Source organism: Genypterus blacodes, unplaced genomic scaffold, assembly GCF_046128005.1.
Source record: "Genypterus blacodes isolate CSIRO-AG114 ecotype Tasmania unplaced genomic scaffold, CSIRO-AGI_Gbla_v1 ptg000214l_1, whole genome shotgun sequence".
Classification (NCBI taxonomy): Eukaryota; Metazoa; Chordata; class Actinopteri; order Ophidiiformes; family Ophidiidae; genus Genypterus; species Genypterus blacodes.
In genome coordinates, this window is record NW_027467013.1 from 2,028,639 (window position 1) to 2,047,252 (window position 18,614).

The window sequence follows — 18,614 nt, forward strand, 5'->3', positions numbered from 1 at the left end:
AAAACTGGGTGATGGGATACAAGGGTGCTAACTGAAGCAACAGAAGTGTCTGAGGGAGAACAAAGCACACAAACTCTCAATACTTAACTGTAAACTTCACTGGGTAAACAGATCGAATTAGATTTCCATGAATTATTTTGCTCCAAGTAAATTATATTTTGGATTTTGTTTGGTCATCAAATTTTATAGTACAACTTCATTTTAATGCCCCCTTGTTAGTGTGCAGGGTTTATGTATACAATCTTATTCAGATAAGCATTTGTGTATGTAACTGTATGAAGGCAACACTTTTAAGCAGTATTATAACTTTAATTATTCAAATATTTGTTTTATAATATAAAAAACATACAATATGTAACAACAACCCCTTTTGGGATAGATGCTTTCACAGTAAATGTCACATTGGCTTGTAATGCTATAAAATTGAAAAAAACATTACAACTGAAAATCGTATAATGAAAGGCATTCATGTTCCGTGTCACCAGCACTCCTCCTGTAAGTTTGATATACCACGTACATATACAACCACTCTAATCTCGTAAATCTTACTGGCACAAATTGATGGCGTCCACGTGTGGCGCATACATTTGCAGGAGCAGCGTTTGGAATAATGACAAGCTGGTAGCTGAGACAGATAATGACCTCAAAAGTCAAAAAAGGAAAACATCATCTAAAAACCAAAAGATGTGTGACACTTTGATCAAGTAGAGGCAGCAAGATAATGGCAGCATGTAAACAAAAACATCAGGAGGATTCATAATAAAACAGCATCCGGCAATTCTGTGTGGGTTTTTGCCAATGTTTTCTGCCGTTCTTCTTTATAGAAGAATGGAATCATGAGCAGTAAAGGATTCCTCCTGCCACCTGGCCTGTCTGCAGATTGTAAGTCACCCTAATGCAGCTTTGTGTCTGTATCTGTGCACATAAGAGAGCATGTTTCCCCAACAGATGACCTGGTTTGTTTGTTTTCTGATTAGACCCGCTGATTCTCAAACTTTGTGAACCAAGAAGCACCTTCAAGTGAACAAAACCTCTCAGTTACAAGTCATCAACCATCAACAGCAGAATCACAGTAACACCTCACGTGTGCTGCAGTGAAGTTGAAGAAGCGCTAGAACTTTGACTTTGAATGTTCAAATTTTCAACCCTAAAAAAACTCACTTTCACTTAAATAATGAAAAATAAATTCACACCAATAAGTTTGTTCTCATCAATTTTAGGAGAAGCGTTAAGACGCACGAGGGAAGACTTCTGACTCAGCGGCTCAATCTCACGCACAAGACATGAGGTCATCTGGATGAGAACATCAACCCACCTGTCTGCACAGAAAGTGACTTAATGTATAAAGATGATCATATAAGCTGGAATACATGAACAAAATTACTTTGAATAACATCACATTTCAGTTAATGCATGAGAGTACGTGCTTTACAAGCCTCATGCGGGTCTTTCACAATCATGAGGTGTAATCTGCAGAATCGGACATTAAATGTGGGTACTGCGGAGGCTAATGAAAACATCCGTCATGAAAAAGAGACGCGCAGCAGCAGCCCTCGCTGTTTTTACAATATTCAGTGTAACTGGTGAGATTTGAGAAAAGGAAAAAAAAAGGCAAAGTTGTTGTTCCATTGTTTTAAAGTCCTTAACATCTCAGGTGCTTCTTACTGGACATGTCATTCCAGATACGGTGCATCTCCTCTGGGGAGATCTGGTGGACGGTGATAACCCGCCTGTACCTGCAGAGACTGTAGGCCATTTTCCAGTGATTGAAGCCACTGTTCTGATAAGGATGTATACCGATCTTTCGCAAACACAGACCCACGTACACATCTTCCAGGTGCAACAGTCTAGTGTGTAAGGAAGTCTTGTAAATTAACTCGGCGACGTCTGATGAAAACACATAGCCAGTTCCCGAACAGAATGGGGGGTATTTAGTGTCAGGATACAGGTCCCTGGACATGTACCACTTACTGCGCATGTCCCTGATGGGGCCCCCGTTTATCACATAGCCGGTGAAATATCTCCTTCTTGGCTTGGTGTTGGGCTTTAGCAGCTTGTAGATCAGATTGTCCATGTTGACAAAGATGTCACTGTCGGTCTTCATGACATACTGGGCTTTGGGGCAGAAGGTGGCAACCCAACGCATGCCCATCATGGTCTTTAGGGTGAGGTTGTGGTAAGAATCAATGAAGTCCTCCACCACAATGTCATGGAAAATCTGGCTCTCCTGCTCCACCATCTGGTTGAGGACAGGGTCTGTGTTCTTGCCCAGCAGAAAGACGGTGATGACGTGGATGTCGTTCAAGGTGCTCTCGTCCCCCCACGTCTCCCGGATGGCTTGACGTGCGTCGAACTCCCTGTGCGTGGTGCTGATGAGGATGACCAGGAAGGGAGCGGCACTTTCGCACTTCTTCGGTTCATTAATGACAAATTCATAGTTGTGTGGATTGAGGGGGCGGGTACGGATGTTGCTGAAATTGATGTTTTTGGGCGGTTTCACAACCTTCCGTATGGGGATAGACATGTGACCGACATCAGACGATGTTGGGCGAGATAAACTCAGGTACCACAGCGCACTTGCCCAGCAGAGCACTGTCAGCAGGTAAAAACATGAGACTTTTGAAGGCATTATGCTACATTTAGGTGTATGTTAATGAGTTGGATCTTATAAGGCTTTCTTTCCATTAGCAATGTTCCTCCTAGCACGGCAGCATTAAGCTGCTCCAGCATGCAGTCTGACATTAATTGCCAGTAATGGATGTCTTCAGAGAAAAGTGATGCTGTTTCCTTTTTAATGCCAAGCAGTGTAAATGTGTAAGGATGTTCAATTTCTCCTCGTGGTACTCCCACTTCTGGATTTACATCTGCGAAAGAGAGAGGGAGAGAAGGCACATTAGCATAGAACATGTCTGGTAACAGCAGACAAACACATCAAGTCACGAAAAGGACCAGTCTGGTTCCGAAATCCAATATACAGGCTGTTGAAATGCAAATGCCAAAAAAGTTGCAGCATGAATTTGAAACCATTGCCAGTGCATCACACTCCTTCATTACATGTTGAATTTTTTCACAGGAATACTTTGCTTGATTGGGTGAAATAGTGAAACATTACAAATTTCAATTATTATTTTGGTATCTAAAAAAAAAAAAAAAATCTTATTTTCCTTTACATTTATGATGCATTATCGTTAAAACAAATTTGAGCCAAATTTTTTCAGAAATATTATATTTATTATTGATATTCTTATTATTATTTTAAGATACATTTATTGAAGAATGTACTCCATGATGAGCGATATTTTATTTGGATTTTATTCTTAATGGCAACACAAAATATACACAAAAAATAGATCAGATTTGATGAGACAAATTTACTAATCCAATACCTGCTACTGAGAACGCCATGAATAACATCAGTGCTCAATTATCTCATTATTGTAAATCTTAATATGTGCCCACACCCTCCTCAGGTCTAAGGTATAGATTCTGAATCTTAACTCAAACAAAAGAAGTGAAAGCATTCAGTGAGTGATTATTGCAGTGAAATATGGAGTCAGTTTAGTTGGTGGACTACATCTCCCATCATGCACTGCTGATGTTTAAGGAAGTGAGAGGTGAGCTGTTGTAAAAAGAGAAGAGATAAACTCATCAGAGCAAACTTCCGCACAATCAGCCAGTCGAAACAGAACGAAAAAACAACCTGAATGAAAAACAAATAATTAGCTTAAATAACAGGCGGAGGCTCTATTTATCATGATTTAATGTATAGTGAAGGGTAAACCGGTGTGGGGGAACACAGCACAAAGACAGTCATTCATCAGGACGAGGCATGCCTGTCTGCAAGCCTCTGGGTTCAGGGTTTGGCAGGCTGGTTCCTAAAAAGGCTTATTATGCTCTCCTGTGTGTGCACCACAAAAACATATTTGATTCATGGCCCCCTGACTGTCTGCAGACAAGTTTCTAAAGCATTTCTCCAATAACAACGGCTCTCAGCTAACACACTGCCGGATTGAATTCATACACAATTCACACACAGCTGGGTTATTGGTGTCCGCCAGCGCCAGAACCTTAGATTGATTACCTCTGAATTAATTTGAATTAAATATCGGAATATCTGTGGTTATTGTTTTAATCACACAACGGACAGGAGAACATTAGAGACAACAATAACGACAACAACATGAAGAGGCTGAAGAAGACAACATTAAAACATACATACACACATTTTTTACACTATTCAACTGTTGGCTTTGACACAATATCCATGTTCCATTTAAACTGAATTTCGACAATACCCTTTTGCCTGTAGCATGTTTTTAAAAGTTATATATGTATATTTCAAAAAGAACAAACTTCTCCTTTGAAATCCTGGTGATGCAGCTGTCTGACAGATCTGTGAGGTGTGAAAAACCATGAGAGAATTGCCTGAGTGTAGCGCAGTGTGAGGTATGAGTTAATCTCTGTGCCCGGCATTATTTCGCTGTACGCCACATTTGTGAGCTTGGTCGGCCTTGAAGAACAAAGAGGAGTGAACACGCACACGTTTTCAGAGCTATCGCAAGATGTGTTTCACTACATTTATTTCAACACGTCTATTTTTACAGAAAGCATAAATCAAACGAAAAAGTGAAGTCAAAAAACACATTTTCTTTCAATTATAGAAGCAGATCCCTTAAAGACGAATGAGTCTGTAAAGTGTTTTTCATCTGCCCGCCTCTATCAATGTTCCAGAAAGACTGTTTACTGCAAGATCTGTCATTCTGGGAACACAGAGGGCTTTCGAATATCCAACTGAGAAAGCACAGATCTCACAATACCTCTGATCTTTTAATGTGACTGAGCACATTCCTGACTACTGTGTTTACAATCTTTCATACTTTCCTCCCCATATTCTCATTTTGTGCTACAACACTGTATACTGTGTTGATGTACACATACAACAGACGTACATCTTCTTTCGAACAGTACTGGCTAAATCCGCGGTTCTCAACATGTGGTACGCACCCCCTGATGGTACAGCACATGGCTGCGTAAATCAAAACAATTGAAATCAATGGGGCCGACCATTCGTGATTAAAATTTCTTTGATGAAGAAATTCTTCTTTGAAGTTTTAATAATTATTCTCTCTTAATTAAGAATTAATGTCCTGATGGCACACTATCCCACGCCGGGCTCTGTTTAGGGGCCGTTTTCCACGCTTCTACCAAGTTTAATCAAAAACCCTTCAGAACTTTTTGATTAATCCCGCTAACAAACCAAACAATAAGTCTAACCTCCTTAGCGGTGAGAATAATAGTTCAAACTTCATCACTGTGTCACCTGCACACATTAAGACAGAGACACTGAAATAAGAACAAAAGAAACACACTCATATTCTGCAACACATACTCCTCCATTTGGGGAATATGATAATTGACGTATTTTATGCTTAGGGTTTGATTTATAATGTTCTCTCCTGTTACAGAGAGAGAAACACAAGAGGATCACCTGTACAGGCAATTAAATCAGTGAAGCTACATTAAGCTGAATGAAAAGTTTGGATAGAGGATGAAAATAATGGTGTTTATGTATTCTATAGAGAGACATAAAGGCTCATTTCTTCAAGAAAATTAAAACACTTAGAACATTTCCATTCAAAGTACAGCATTGGTTTATTAAATGCCTGATCAGATTAGTAGGGTGTTTGTTTCTTGTGCTTATGTACGAAGCATTAAGGAGCCGAAGGGTTTAACACAATAATGTGAGGGGTGTTTGTTCAGGTGTCATTAGCCTGCACACACAATGATGCTTCAAATGAAAAGGGATTGGTTTGTTTCTGTTGTGTGTGTGTGTGTGTGTGTGTGTTTGGCTCATTGCATTGCAGGACATCGCCGTGCCATATTTTGAATAACAGTTGCTTCCCAGTTCCAGATTATTTAACTGTTCTAAACATATATTTGTTCCCTGCAACCTCCATATTAGGGCGATTCTACTGTGCTGATTAACCGGCATCACAGAGATGTGCACTTTTCAAAGAGATCCCACCATTAGCTGGCAAATCTCTGATCCTAAGCCTCAGCCAGCAGAGTCTGTAAATACATTTTTAGCGGCATCTGAGACAACGAGATTAATTTTGGGCTTACACTGGGAGATGACAGGCAGGTAGGCGCTAGTTAGGCGGTGCAGTCATGGTGACAAGGGAATGAGAGGAGGGATAAGAGAGGAGTTAAAGATCTTGACTCCATGATGTGTGTGCTGCTCTGGAGCATTAGTGCTCAGACAGTGTGTGTGCTTGATGCTTTCAGAGAAGAGCTGCACAACCCAGACACACAGGAGGCCGAATGGGATGAAGCCGACATAATGATTCTGACCAGATGCTGCTCAGTGTCCACTAATCCTGTGGTCTCTCCACAAAAGCATACTGCTGCATGCATGCAGAATATAAATGCTCACCTTAATCCTAGTAAAGGCCACAATTATATAAATATTGTCAAATAAATCCACCTCCTTTCTTCAACATGATAAAGTACTCCTCCAGCTTTCAGAGACCTACTTTAGAAACACACTTCTCCCCTTAACAACTTCTAGGTTCTTTTTCAGGCTGTGCAACACCGCATAGATATATGAAATATGAAAATGCAAATTTAATTCATTATTACCGCCGTTGCCAAGTTGTCCTCAGCCTAGATCCTGCAGGGAACATGTGCACTGAAATGTATTCCTCGGTTCCTTATTGTCCTTAAGCAAAAAGGTCTGTTCGTATTTAATTTAGGGTTCTATTTGAAAAATGTGCAATGCTTCAGTGTGCAACAAATGCCTCAAATTTCAACCATCAAACAACCAGACCATTTTACAAACTGCCTGTTCTGCTTGGATTGGACATCTCCAGTGTGTGAAGCCTGAGCCTGTGAAACATGGAAGCCAGCTGAACACCTGGTGGGCGTGTCTAAGCAGTTGTGTCGGCAGGTAAATTCAAGTTGATGTAAAGGACCAATCAAAAATGAAGCTTTCAGGGCAGTTTAGAAAGTCCAGGTTTGTCTTATTGGATGCATCTCTATGGACATGCAACTCAGGTTTTTGAGAGAAACATTATACATGCTTAGTAATTGTCGATAACGGTACTTTATATAATTAACATGCAATAAAGAAGCTAGTGGATGATATCTTTAATGCTATTATCACTCATTAAGCAGTCTGTAGCCTCATATTAAAGATACAGTAATGTGGAATAATTACATCAAAGGGAAATATACTAAACACTATGAACACCATGATTGTGTTTTGGTAATAATTAATTAGTAATTTGTTTACTTATGGAGAATCCCACATAAAACATTGGTGTCCAGCTGTGTCACGTCTATTTCTGGGTGTTATGTCCTAAATAAAATCAGGCAACCGCATCCTCATTAGTGAGGACAAGACATAAAGCTGCACAGGACAAGCCAACCCTCAAATCCCCTTGAAGGCCCTTAAAGCCACACAACAATGATGGCCAACACCAACTGCAGTAACTATGGGACTCCAAAGTTCATGAAGGAGTTAATAAGTATATAGGTCTTATTCTCAGCTGAGTTGGTGTATGGATGACATGAATAATAGGAAGTATACACGATGAACTGCTTTATTCTAGAGCTGTGATTTCCCCCAAGGGCTGCAGACTCAGTGGTAAATATGGACAGTAACATTTTCTGGGATACATAATTGCAGCAAAAACCATCCCTGAAAAAGTAGAGGCGATACTATTATTATTAAAGAAAGAAAGCAGGAACAGATTTTGTAAGGTCTTTGGTCCAATATTCAAGGATAATTTGTTTAAAAAGGGCAAAAAAGGTTCATACAACAACAATTCCCACACACAAGCCCAAAGCTCTCTGAGAAGAAAAGAACAAACTGCTTAAAAACATCATACTGGGGAGAAAACTGAAGAAACTGCAGAATATCCGCTCCTCTCAAATGGCCAGATGTGTAATAGAATAAGAATGATGATGTTTGTGCAATCACTGGTGCAGCATCAGCGACTACGCCCCCTGTTGGCTTGCTACCCACGGCTGCATCACATCCACTGAGATGATTTCCTGCAGGGAAAGATGGCCTCGTCTCCCTCTGCTGCCCTCGCTCGCCTGTCTTATCGTGGTGGCTGGTCCTGTTCCATCTGTTCCACTTGCCTGAGCTCTGGCTGTCTGGACTGCGGGAGGTTTTCTTTCCATTCGCAAAGATCGTCAGTCCAAAGATCTTAGCGGTGACGGCGACTGAGCTCTATGTTTCTGCTGTAGGTTGGTCACAATGAGCCGGCCGGCGGGGTCGACCTCCTCTAGCTTCTGTTCAACCAAGGATGATCGTGCGTGTCAGCTTTTGCCTCGTGTCTGTTTGGTTTAAGTGAGGAAATCTTGTCTAATTGCTCTGTCATAAACAGCAGAGTGAAGCCACGTGAAATGTTTGCTTGTCCTTCTGTTCCGCTGTTCAGACATCCAGCTAATTTTCCTCAAGACAGCACTGTTGACAGCAGGAAGTTAAGCAAAATAAATGACTCTGACTCTGTTGTGTTTGGAGTGAACCTGTCCTCTGTCACTAATCAACATATGTCAACCTATGTCCTTTCACATTTAGGATAGTGCAATGTAATCCTTTCTCCCCTCCACTGTGAGGTAGACGCTTACAGCAGCTGCTCTTCTGTTTTGCCTGTCAGACCCTTGTTGAACGGATGTCTGATGGATTAGACTGCACAGGTGGTACAACTCTGACAATGGCTGCCTCAACAACCTTCTTTGCTGAAATATGATTGGAAGAAAACAGCTGCTTGACGGCGCCATTTACACCTATTTCCTTTTGTTTGTGTCCTGATGCAAAACACACCTTTTCCAGGTTCCTGTTCACCTCCTGTGGTTGTCTGTGGTTCATGCACACAGACATTCAGATGTTGTGATCCTGACTCAGCTAAATTAGTTCTTTATGTGAGCAAATAAATGAAAAATCGGTTACTGTTATTCTCAATGCGGACCTAAACATCTGATATATAGACCGACAAATCAGTTTTGAAGGCCTACTGGCAGACTGTGTATGTTTTTGGAAAATGTCCAAACTAAAATTAATAAATCAACCAAATTGTATTCCATTACTATGCAGGTCTTAAAATACAGTATAGTTGTTTAATGTGTTCAGACATCACATAACCCCAAATGTATTAAAGCAGGGCCATCCTAATTATGCATGGTTGTGCAATACTTCAATTTGAGGAATGAAACCACAGATCCACAAGGGGACAAAACCCAAATTGTCCTCAGTTTGCACTAAACATTAAAACGTCTTCCAGTTTGTCAGCATTTTACTTGATGATCCAAACTGGAATGAGACTGCAGCTTCAGAGACGGAGCTCAATTAGCTCCCCTTCCACACTTTTCCAGACATTTTCCTGGTTGTCACTGCCACTTGTTCTGTCATTCCACTTCTCCCGCTATTTCATCTAGTGAACGCATCCCATTATTTTTGAGGACTTGCACAACAATTGCTTCAAACAAATGCAGAACAAAGGCAAATCTATACAGTATATCTCAGGCCAGGGATGTACTGTATGATCCCTCCAGTGTATTCTGGGTCCTCCTGGTCTCCATCCTGTTGGACTTTCATGCAAAACATCCACAGGGAGAATCACCTTCTCTGGCTCCTTTCAATGCGTAGGAGCAGCAGTTCTACTCCCCGCGTCTCTCCTCACCTCTGTCCTGAGGCTCTGCAGAGGAAACGGTGCCAGTGCCCAGAACTTATGACCGCTGGACAGGGATTGTAGATCAACTGTCTTGACCACAACAGTACAGAACAGATTCCTCATCACCGCTGACGCTGCACAAATCTACCTATTGATCTCTTGCACCATCCTACCTTCACTCGTGACCTCAAAACCCCAACATGCTTTCTCTCCTTTATTCGTATTTGCAACTCACTCCCCACTCCAAGGCAACAATACACTGTTGTTGGTTTTTACTGCATATCAAGAGAAAATACTGAACCTCCCTCCTCCCCATCCTTGTAGGAGGGAGGAACAGTGTCTGTCTTTCTTCTTGTTGAGGTGCGATAGTGCTGCTCATGTGTCATTACTCGAGCAGAGCTGCATAGAAACGCCGGGACTTAATGAGAGGATGTTTTCTATGGAGCCTATCCAGCCAGCCGTGGCATATCACAGAGCAACCAGGTAGTCATTAGAAGGACAGATGGTGCTGTGCCTGATTGCGCTCTCTGCTGACCTATTTCAAGGTGTTTCTCCTCATCATGCCTTTACTCTGAAGTAGCAAGGACTACAGCTCAAACAAAGACAGAGGGGCAAAGTACACTTCAGTCATGTTTGTGAGCTTGTTCAGTGTGTTTTGATGTGGAAAACACCCCAAAGACTAGAGGTATCTGCTGCAACAGTAATGAGAAAAAGCACAAAATGTTTGTGATTATCAAAAGTAAGTGCATGAATCCTGAGTGAACAGACGGAAGACGTTGCAGAAATACTACAACCGCATTCAAATGAAATTGAATTGAAAGTCGTGATGAATTTATCCATTATCCATAGTCTGCACAAGAATGTGAGGAATGAAACATAAAATATTGAGAAAATGTGGAGGCCACTTCATTATCTGAGCCGTGGTGAGTTAGACCCTTCTCTCTTATCTCCCTAACAACCAGATCAAAGGGAAAGTCTGTAACGACCCAATGCCAAAATCTCTTTCAGAAAGACCGTTGATGCATCCAGACTGAAAACTCACATTCATGACCATACATTTTTGCAAAATATGTTCAACAGGACAGAATTTGTTAGCTACTGCAGGAACAATGAAGCAAAGACGGAGGAAAGGGTCACTTCTGTGGGGTCTCTACGTCAGGGAGCCGAGTGGGAGGAAGAACCTTCCTCACTGAGGCTCCATCCTCAGTGAGGATGTAAATGAAGTGAAGCACAGAGATAACCTTAAACTCCGCTTTTGAATTTGAGCTCAAGCTGTTTGACTTTGAGTGATTTTGAGTGAGAAAATACTGCATTGGTTCCGTTTAACCAAAAATCGTTCAAGGCACGGTTCATATGATTGTTGACGTCAGTGTTTGATGCAGTCATGGCTGCCTCAGGCTGAGTAACAGGCTCAGTAACAGGACAGGCTCAGTAACAGGCTCTACTATAACAGCCTCTAAGGCACTGCTTGTACCGTTGCTTCTGCTGAGGACGTTATCTTCAGTAGGATGTGACTCATTTTCACTTTTTGTATGTCTCAGACCACCTTGGCTAACACCTCTGGAGCCAAACTAACATGACAGCGAGGCCGCAACCCTGACAGCTCATTACCCAGGGTGCACTGTGAAACCAAGTCCATCACATACTTTAGAGAGGAGTAGCAGAGGCTTATGAGACGTGCCGGAACATGAACCAATCTTGTTACTATAAAGTGTAAAATATAGAAGTGCCGGTGCTGCATACAAGACTGAATGCATTCTTCCTACAGTTTTACAGTAATGTCTTACATTTATATATAATGTCTGAGCAGCAACACCAGGGTCAAAGCACTGCAATGTTCTCCACAGGTACATCCATCTGTAACATATGGTATCTATATTTCATCCTGTAGCCGGAGGGTTAGTGCACCACAGAGTATTTTCACCAAGCACAGTACATTTTACCAGCTATTTATCCAGATGGTGTGTGAGGTGCTGAGCGACCTGTACAGTCTCTGCTCGGGTGGCAGAATACACACAGCCGATGACACATATGTGCCGCCAGCAGACTGCAACAGTGCCCACATGAAAAGGTCACGCAGAGCTCAGCACCTTAGGAGTCGGGCCGGAATGCTTCAAACACACTTGAAGATGAGCAGATGCTTCCTGTCACGGCGCTTGAACTCAGGCTGCCCACTCGTCGGGTAAACAAAGGCTTCCAGACAAAAGCACGTTTCAGTATTGCAAGTTGAAACAATAGGGGATACTTTGTCAGTAAACTCAAGGGAAATCAAATAATAATTGCTAATTGACTTAACTTACAAACAAACAAAGATAAATCAGCAGAAATGAATGAATAAAAATTGGGAAATCCATGTTAAAGTATACAGATTAATAATTTCATATCCTTTACGCACATCTGCCTACATGTACACAGAGAAGAGTCAGTCTATCTTATCTTATCTTATCTAAGGTAAGTCACTCTGTGTGCTGACATAATGTAATACAGACACGTCAGCAGGTTAGGCTGTAAAAAGGCAGTGTAACGTTTTCCTCCTGTGCCTGGTTTGTTTTTAATCTTTAATATGGTGAACATCAGGGATTATTTAAACAAAAGCTTGTTGATTTATTTGACTGTGCACATTGGCAAACCAAGCAAGATCCTAATGAGGTTCTTATCTGCAGGTTAATAGAGGTTGGTTAATGTGTGGTTTATGAAGCCGGGCATTGATGTATTGATAGAGTAAATGGAGCTGTGGGACCTTCACGTGACAGGAAGTAATTAGGGTTCCATTACACAGAGGTACTCATCTCTGCACGCTGTTAATGCACTCCAAAGATTTCCCCCCCCTTAGACGCCACGCGCTCAGTCTTAATGTCAACACCCGGGCGTGACCCTGCAGTCACCCTCTCTCTTCTGTGATCGGAACACCGGCATGGATGACAAAGCATTACGCAGCAGCATCTGTTCTTTTCCTGTCATTACGTGACATTTGGGCAGCAGCAGCTCCTCCATCGGACGCTTTATGTCAGAAATCTCTGTTTCCTTCAGCCCCGAGGAACAAATCTGTGTTTCCTTCAGCCCCGAGGAACTGAGAGGAGGATTAACAAATACTTTGGTCTGTGACATGCAACATAACCTGTGACCTGCTGAGGTTGTTTCCACATGCTTAATAAAGAAATGAAATGCACTGTGAATACAAACCTCCATGACATACTACACACCCACCCAGTCACCCACACACTCCACACACTCCACACTTGAAGGTGGGCCTTATTAAAGATTATGAGTTGCGGATCAATTAAACTAAATGCCTGAGGAAGAAATGTCAAAGGACTATTTTGGGTTTAGTTTGATATTTAGAGAGAAGCTCAGGATTGTTGGACTCCCTCAAGGTTCCTTTTGTTCCTATCGTCCTTGTCTTTTGTGTCTCCTGTGACCTTACAGCAACACAGTTATCCTTCAATTAGAATACGGAAACCTATTTGACTTAACTGTGACAAAATCCCTCCTGCAGCCACAAACATACAGTGGGTGGGGCCTATTGTATTTCATCGCCATAGGCTCTGATTACATGAGCCTGTCCTGGTAAAGGGAGGCGGAGTTAAGCCTGCAAACACATCTTATCACTTGTACCTCCCCCCGTCTGCCCCCCTCCCTCTGGTTCTCTGCTCTTAAGTCCCTCACTCCCACTGCTCTGTCATAAAATATGCATTCCCATTCGATATCTATCGGGACAAAGAGTCAAAACGCTGAGCGGAACAAATGGCTCCTTCCTGTGCCAATCCCAGTAGTGAAACCTACCGCCCTTTCTCATCGGCACACTGCTCTCTATCATATTCCATTCAAGTTAAAGCTGCGAGGGGCGAAGACAATAACGGGCTGACCGCCGAGAGTCACGCTGTCACAGGCTGCATTCATCACCAGGCAGACATTTCAATGTACTGTATTTCCAGCTCATATCATGTCTAAGTATAGTGAACTGAGGCTCTCGTACTGGGTTTACTTGTATTCTTATAAAGCTCAACTTTACACTTTTTACAGAGCACTTTGCCAAACAAGCAGCAGGAACTCTGTAGCTGATTTTCTTGCAGACGGATCTTTATCGGACTGTAGTCTGGATTTTGGGGCAGCACAGTGGTTCGGTGGTTAGCAATGTCAACTCACAGCAAGAAGGTGGATTGGAAACTAAATTGCCAGTAGACGTAAACGGAAGTATGATTGAGTTGCCTGTCTGTGTGTGTTAGCTCTGACACGGACCGGCGGCGCGAGCTGGGCGGGGCCTGCGTCTCACCCGGTGACAGCTGGGACAGACGCTCGTAAATAGGATGGATGTGGATGTTCATGTGCGTTTTGTTTACTTCAGCTGAAATTTGGACATTGTTCTGTCAAATATCCCTCAAAGACTGTAAGCTTCCCAGGCCACAAACAAAGCAAAATGGCCCTAAACCAAGATGATCTCTCCATCATCGCTTCACAGCCAGGATGAGTTTTTGGCCAGTCATAGCATTTTACATTCCTGCCAAAAAAAGAGGCAACTTCTTCTCATCTGCCCACAGAATATTGTCGCCGTATCCACGTCCAAGTTTTCCAAGTATTCATCAGTGTCTCCAATGTGAGACACTGATGAATACGCAAGGTCTTTACAAATGTGCCGGGTTCATGCATTTCTACAATCCTGCTTCAGAACTCATCTCAAATGTATTTTCATCAAACAGACACAAACAGAAGAGTGTGTGGTGTCGGTAATCAGATGTGTGTATGTGTGTGTTTTTGTTTTGTCTTCTATAAAGCAGGGCACCTCTGCCACCCACATCTCCATTTCCATCACACTGATTTGAAAACATAACTCTGTTTGGAGAAGTGATTAGTCCGAGTTCACATACTTCTGTATGGACAGAGAATGTTTCTAAAGAATAAATGACAGAATAACAATAACATAAAGTCAGTAGCATATCAGGTAAAGAGATGACAACTAAATACTTGGGAAAGTGCTGTAAATGGATGCAGTGTGTGTGAAATTTTGCTCACAATTACTGTGCTTGCAAAATGAGACTTACTGAGCAAACAGTATCTTCATACATACACACATCTCTTCTCTAAAGGCAGATGGCTCTCGCTCTTGCCAGTTTTGCAACAGAAATACATGCACTGCAGTCGGTCACCTGCTGCCCCCCCCCCCCCCCCCCCCCTTCCCTGCAGAAACATAATGGACATCTGACATTTAAACTAATTTGTCGGGACAAGCGTTCTGACAAATGATTTACAGTCTTAAAATGTAAAATTGGGCATTTCCAGAGATCATTTGAAAGATGTTGCTCGCAAAAAGAAAAACAACGCTCCAGACTACAAAAATTGAGTGAGATCAATACTATCTTCATTCTGTGTGTTGCAGTGACAAAGTGATTTATGTTCACATCATCAGAGAAAGCTTGCACTGTCTGAAGTGTTGTTCAAGGCAATGTATTCAGCTCAGTGGGCACAGTAGTCTAAGATGATGAATGAAAAGGAAAGTGGAGACAGACGTGGTAAATGTTGCACCAAATCCATGCGCTCTTGTCCATTTTGCTTCACCTGAAGAACCAAGATGCAATTTTCAAAGACTTTACCTTAGATTAAAAGTGACTGGGCCCGTGGTAATCAGCTGACGGGCGTAGATGCTGGAGGCCTGCGTGCTTTTGTTGGGTTTGGTACTTGTTTGCTACTGTGAGGCTGGTCGACGTATAAAAACTCCCACACCCTCTTGATTCTATGCTTTCATTTGTTAGGACATAAAGACAGAGGTGTGTAAACAGAAGAACTATATGCACTATTTAAAGCCAACAACGAACGTGAATTATAAGCCGTCACAAAGGAGATGATGTTTGGATTTCCACGCCCTATTAAAGTCTTACTTCATACCAACATCTCCATCTTTTTAAACCTTTTTTTTGCATACAAATGTGGAAATGATGTGACCTGACCAGATCTCAATCCATCCAAGTCTAAGAAAGCCTAATTTTTCAGTGGGGATCACTGCTTAAGAGGAAAAATATGCAAAACAGAAAACAAGGCTGCAATTCATCAGACATGAATGCTTGAGGTCCACAGAGAATCCAAGTATTAAATCAGAGAAGAAAGGCAGCGCTGCCTGTTTGTGTGGTGGAGGGAGAGAGCAAAGAACACACAGACACAGAAACACACAGCTGTGTCCTCATGGTGGCAGGATATCAAGCCACTGTTTAACCATGTAAGAGATAAAAAAGGTTTAACAATAGAATGGATCTTTGAAACATTTGTAGCAGTTGCCGTTTGTTTCCTGTTAGCATTTTTGGCTGTGCAGCTTCAGTTTGGCCACAGGAATCACAAAGACGCACTTCCAGACGCACGTGTCGCACTATTTAGGCAACATTCAGCTGACGATTATGTGACATTGCCATGTGTACTCCCCCCCACCCCCACCCGCCCACACTTTTAATAAATTAATTCTGGCTCCAAATTGCTCTACAAAGACAAAGTATGGACGTGCAAATGAAACCCACTTATCAGGATCAGAATATTTAAAAGCACTTATGCATCCAGAAATGAGCATATTGAGCAAATGGAACTTTTAGCCCCGGTGAAAGGAAATCCACATTCCATATTAAAATGAGCTTTACTGGCAGACACTGCAGCTGTACTTGTTGTTGCTGTGAGATGTGTTATGTAACTTGACGTTTTTTGTGGTTAGTGCCAGGTTTGTGAATTCTCTCTTTATAGTGCAGCAAAACACATTCTGTACTCAAATGTTGTGACTGAGTGCTTTGAAAAATGTTAGATTGTACACATGAGGCCAGGAAGTATCTATAGAACAACGCATGCAGCTTTTGTTTAGGATCATACATTGTGTTTTATTCATTCAACCTTTGCTTGAGCTGCAGAGCAATCAGCTGTGTGGGAGGAGCTTAAATTATCTACATATGCTGAGCCTGTTTTTCCTTGCGGGCGACTCATGCTCTGACAGTTTGTCGGCAGGGAAACGTTACACTAATGGATCATCTGAATTTACGACTTTACAACCAGCGGAGTGCAGGAATCTCCCTCGCTTGAATAAATACACAAGATCTTTCAAATGACCATCAGTCCAAATAAACATCAACAGTGATTTAAGGATGGATGTAGATTGCGGTCAGGCACATGGCCAGTTACTGTCTATGTAGAGCCAATTATGTTCAAAACTTAGTTTGGTTTTCTCATTTCTGTTCCACATAATTGGTATTTTTCATCACATTACTTTTGTTTTGGTCATTTGGAGGCGGTCCTAGGGGAGATCAGCATAATTCATCTTTTTGATACTGATGGACTTTTGGGTTGTTGTTGGTTCTAAGATGATTGCAGAATGTGATGGCTTTTTAGTTTTTTTAAATATTATATTATACATGAATATTTAAAGCATCCAAACATCCCAACAGACTCCTGCATAATAGTAGATGGTGACAAAGTCAAATTGGAGTGAAACAAGTAAGGCAAGACTGATCATCATCATCATCATCCTCATCAAATGAGTCAGAACTATCAAAACTAGATGAAATAAGTCATGCCATCGTATCTTCTTAGATAATGAAAGTATATTGGAATCGGAATTGCAACCACAACAGTGTGATATTCATGCTGCTGCTCTGTGATTCAGACCTGAAACGATTAAATCACAATGTGGTCAATTGTAAAGATCATTTACTCAGTGGGCTGTAATCTTTTACCTGAGGCTCCTGAGAAAGGAGGTCAGTCACAGGCACTTTCAGTCTACAGTTTCATGCTGACTGGGACAGTTTAGCGCTGACGATGAGTTCAATGGATATCAGTGGAGTTTTTTCTTGTAAAGTCACAATCCTTCATTTCTTCTGACTATGCACATTTCTACTATTTTCAAATCATATTTAACGTTTGTTATCAATCTCTGTTTCATGTCGCTGTTAACTTGTTTTCCTTCTGCTGAGCTTACAAGCGTTATTGATTGAATGACAAAAGCATCAAGAGAGAACATGAAGATGAATACAAAGAAGCACAACATTCATATGATACAAACTCTTCCTCTTCCTAAAATTTGCATCTCAGCTCAAATGCCTGCAAGGTCTAGAACCAAAATTGAGGCATCAGGCTCTAGCAGGTGTCCAGCTCTCTACCGCTGAGTGTGTTATTCTTGCCCGCAGCTCAAACTGAAAGGGGCATCGTGTGTCATTTTGCAATGCTCCAGACATGCTGATTCAGGCTCTATAGGGGTTCTTTGGTCCCCAAGGCTGCATTTCCTCTCCACTTCTGATACCTCCCCTGGATATAATTGGTCCAAAATATCACATGGCTGAGAGAGAGAGAGAGAGAGAGAGAGAGAGAGAGAGAGAGAGAGAGAGAGAGAGAGAGAGAGAGAGCTCAGACTTTTGTTGTGGTTCATTCATTCAGATATAAATATGTGGACACACATTCAAAGACTTGGAATGAGCAGAAATGATTGATATTAGGAATCAACCGTCAGGACATCAGGCAGCTGGAGACATTCTGCACCACCTACGGCAAAGAGTGCAGTGGTATTTGAGGACGCGTTCACCAGCCTGAGCTTTCATTATTTAGACAATTCTCACCATCGTATGGGAAAAATCCCCCTCATATCAGAGCTCTGTACACCCTCAGAGACGCTGAAGAGGGATAGACTACAAAGTGCTCACGTAAGAGCCAAAACTCAAGCCTCATAAGCCTGACAAACAATGGAATAACAGGTAGCAGAGAAGCAGACATGCCCCACAAAATAAGTTTGAGTCAGGAATCAATATTACCTTGAGAATGGCGTATAAATGTCAATACAAACATGACTCCATCTAATTTAAAACTAAAACGTAAATCCTTGTCAAAACAAACTGCTGCTGCTGACAGACAGATGTTTAACAAGTCAGAAGTTCATCACAAACAGTCGCCGGCTATGAGATCGATCTTTACTTTACTGTA

The 18,614-nt window shown here is 41.8% G+C and overlaps 1 protein-coding gene across 1 annotated transcript; it reads right to left on the reverse strand.

The window, feature by feature from the left end:
• Window positions 1-1,642: 1,642 nt before the first annotated feature.
• b3galt1b (UDP-Gal:betaGlcNAc beta 1,3-galactosyltransferase, polypeptide 1b) lies at window positions 1,643-2,629 on the reverse strand. The gene has a single exon (XM_076170036.1). It carries the CDS (start codon window positions 2,627-2,629, stop codon window positions 1,643-1,645), a length of 987 nt encoding a protein of 328 aa, XP_076026151.1.
• Between the last annotated feature and the right edge of the window lie 15,985 nt (window positions 2,630-18,614).

Excerpts from the sequence above, each read along its gene's own strand:
- b3galt1b (XM_076170036.1), bottom strand. The coding sequence starts at position 2,629 with ATGCCTTCAAAAGTCTCATGTTTTTACCTGCTGACAGTGCTCTGCTGG.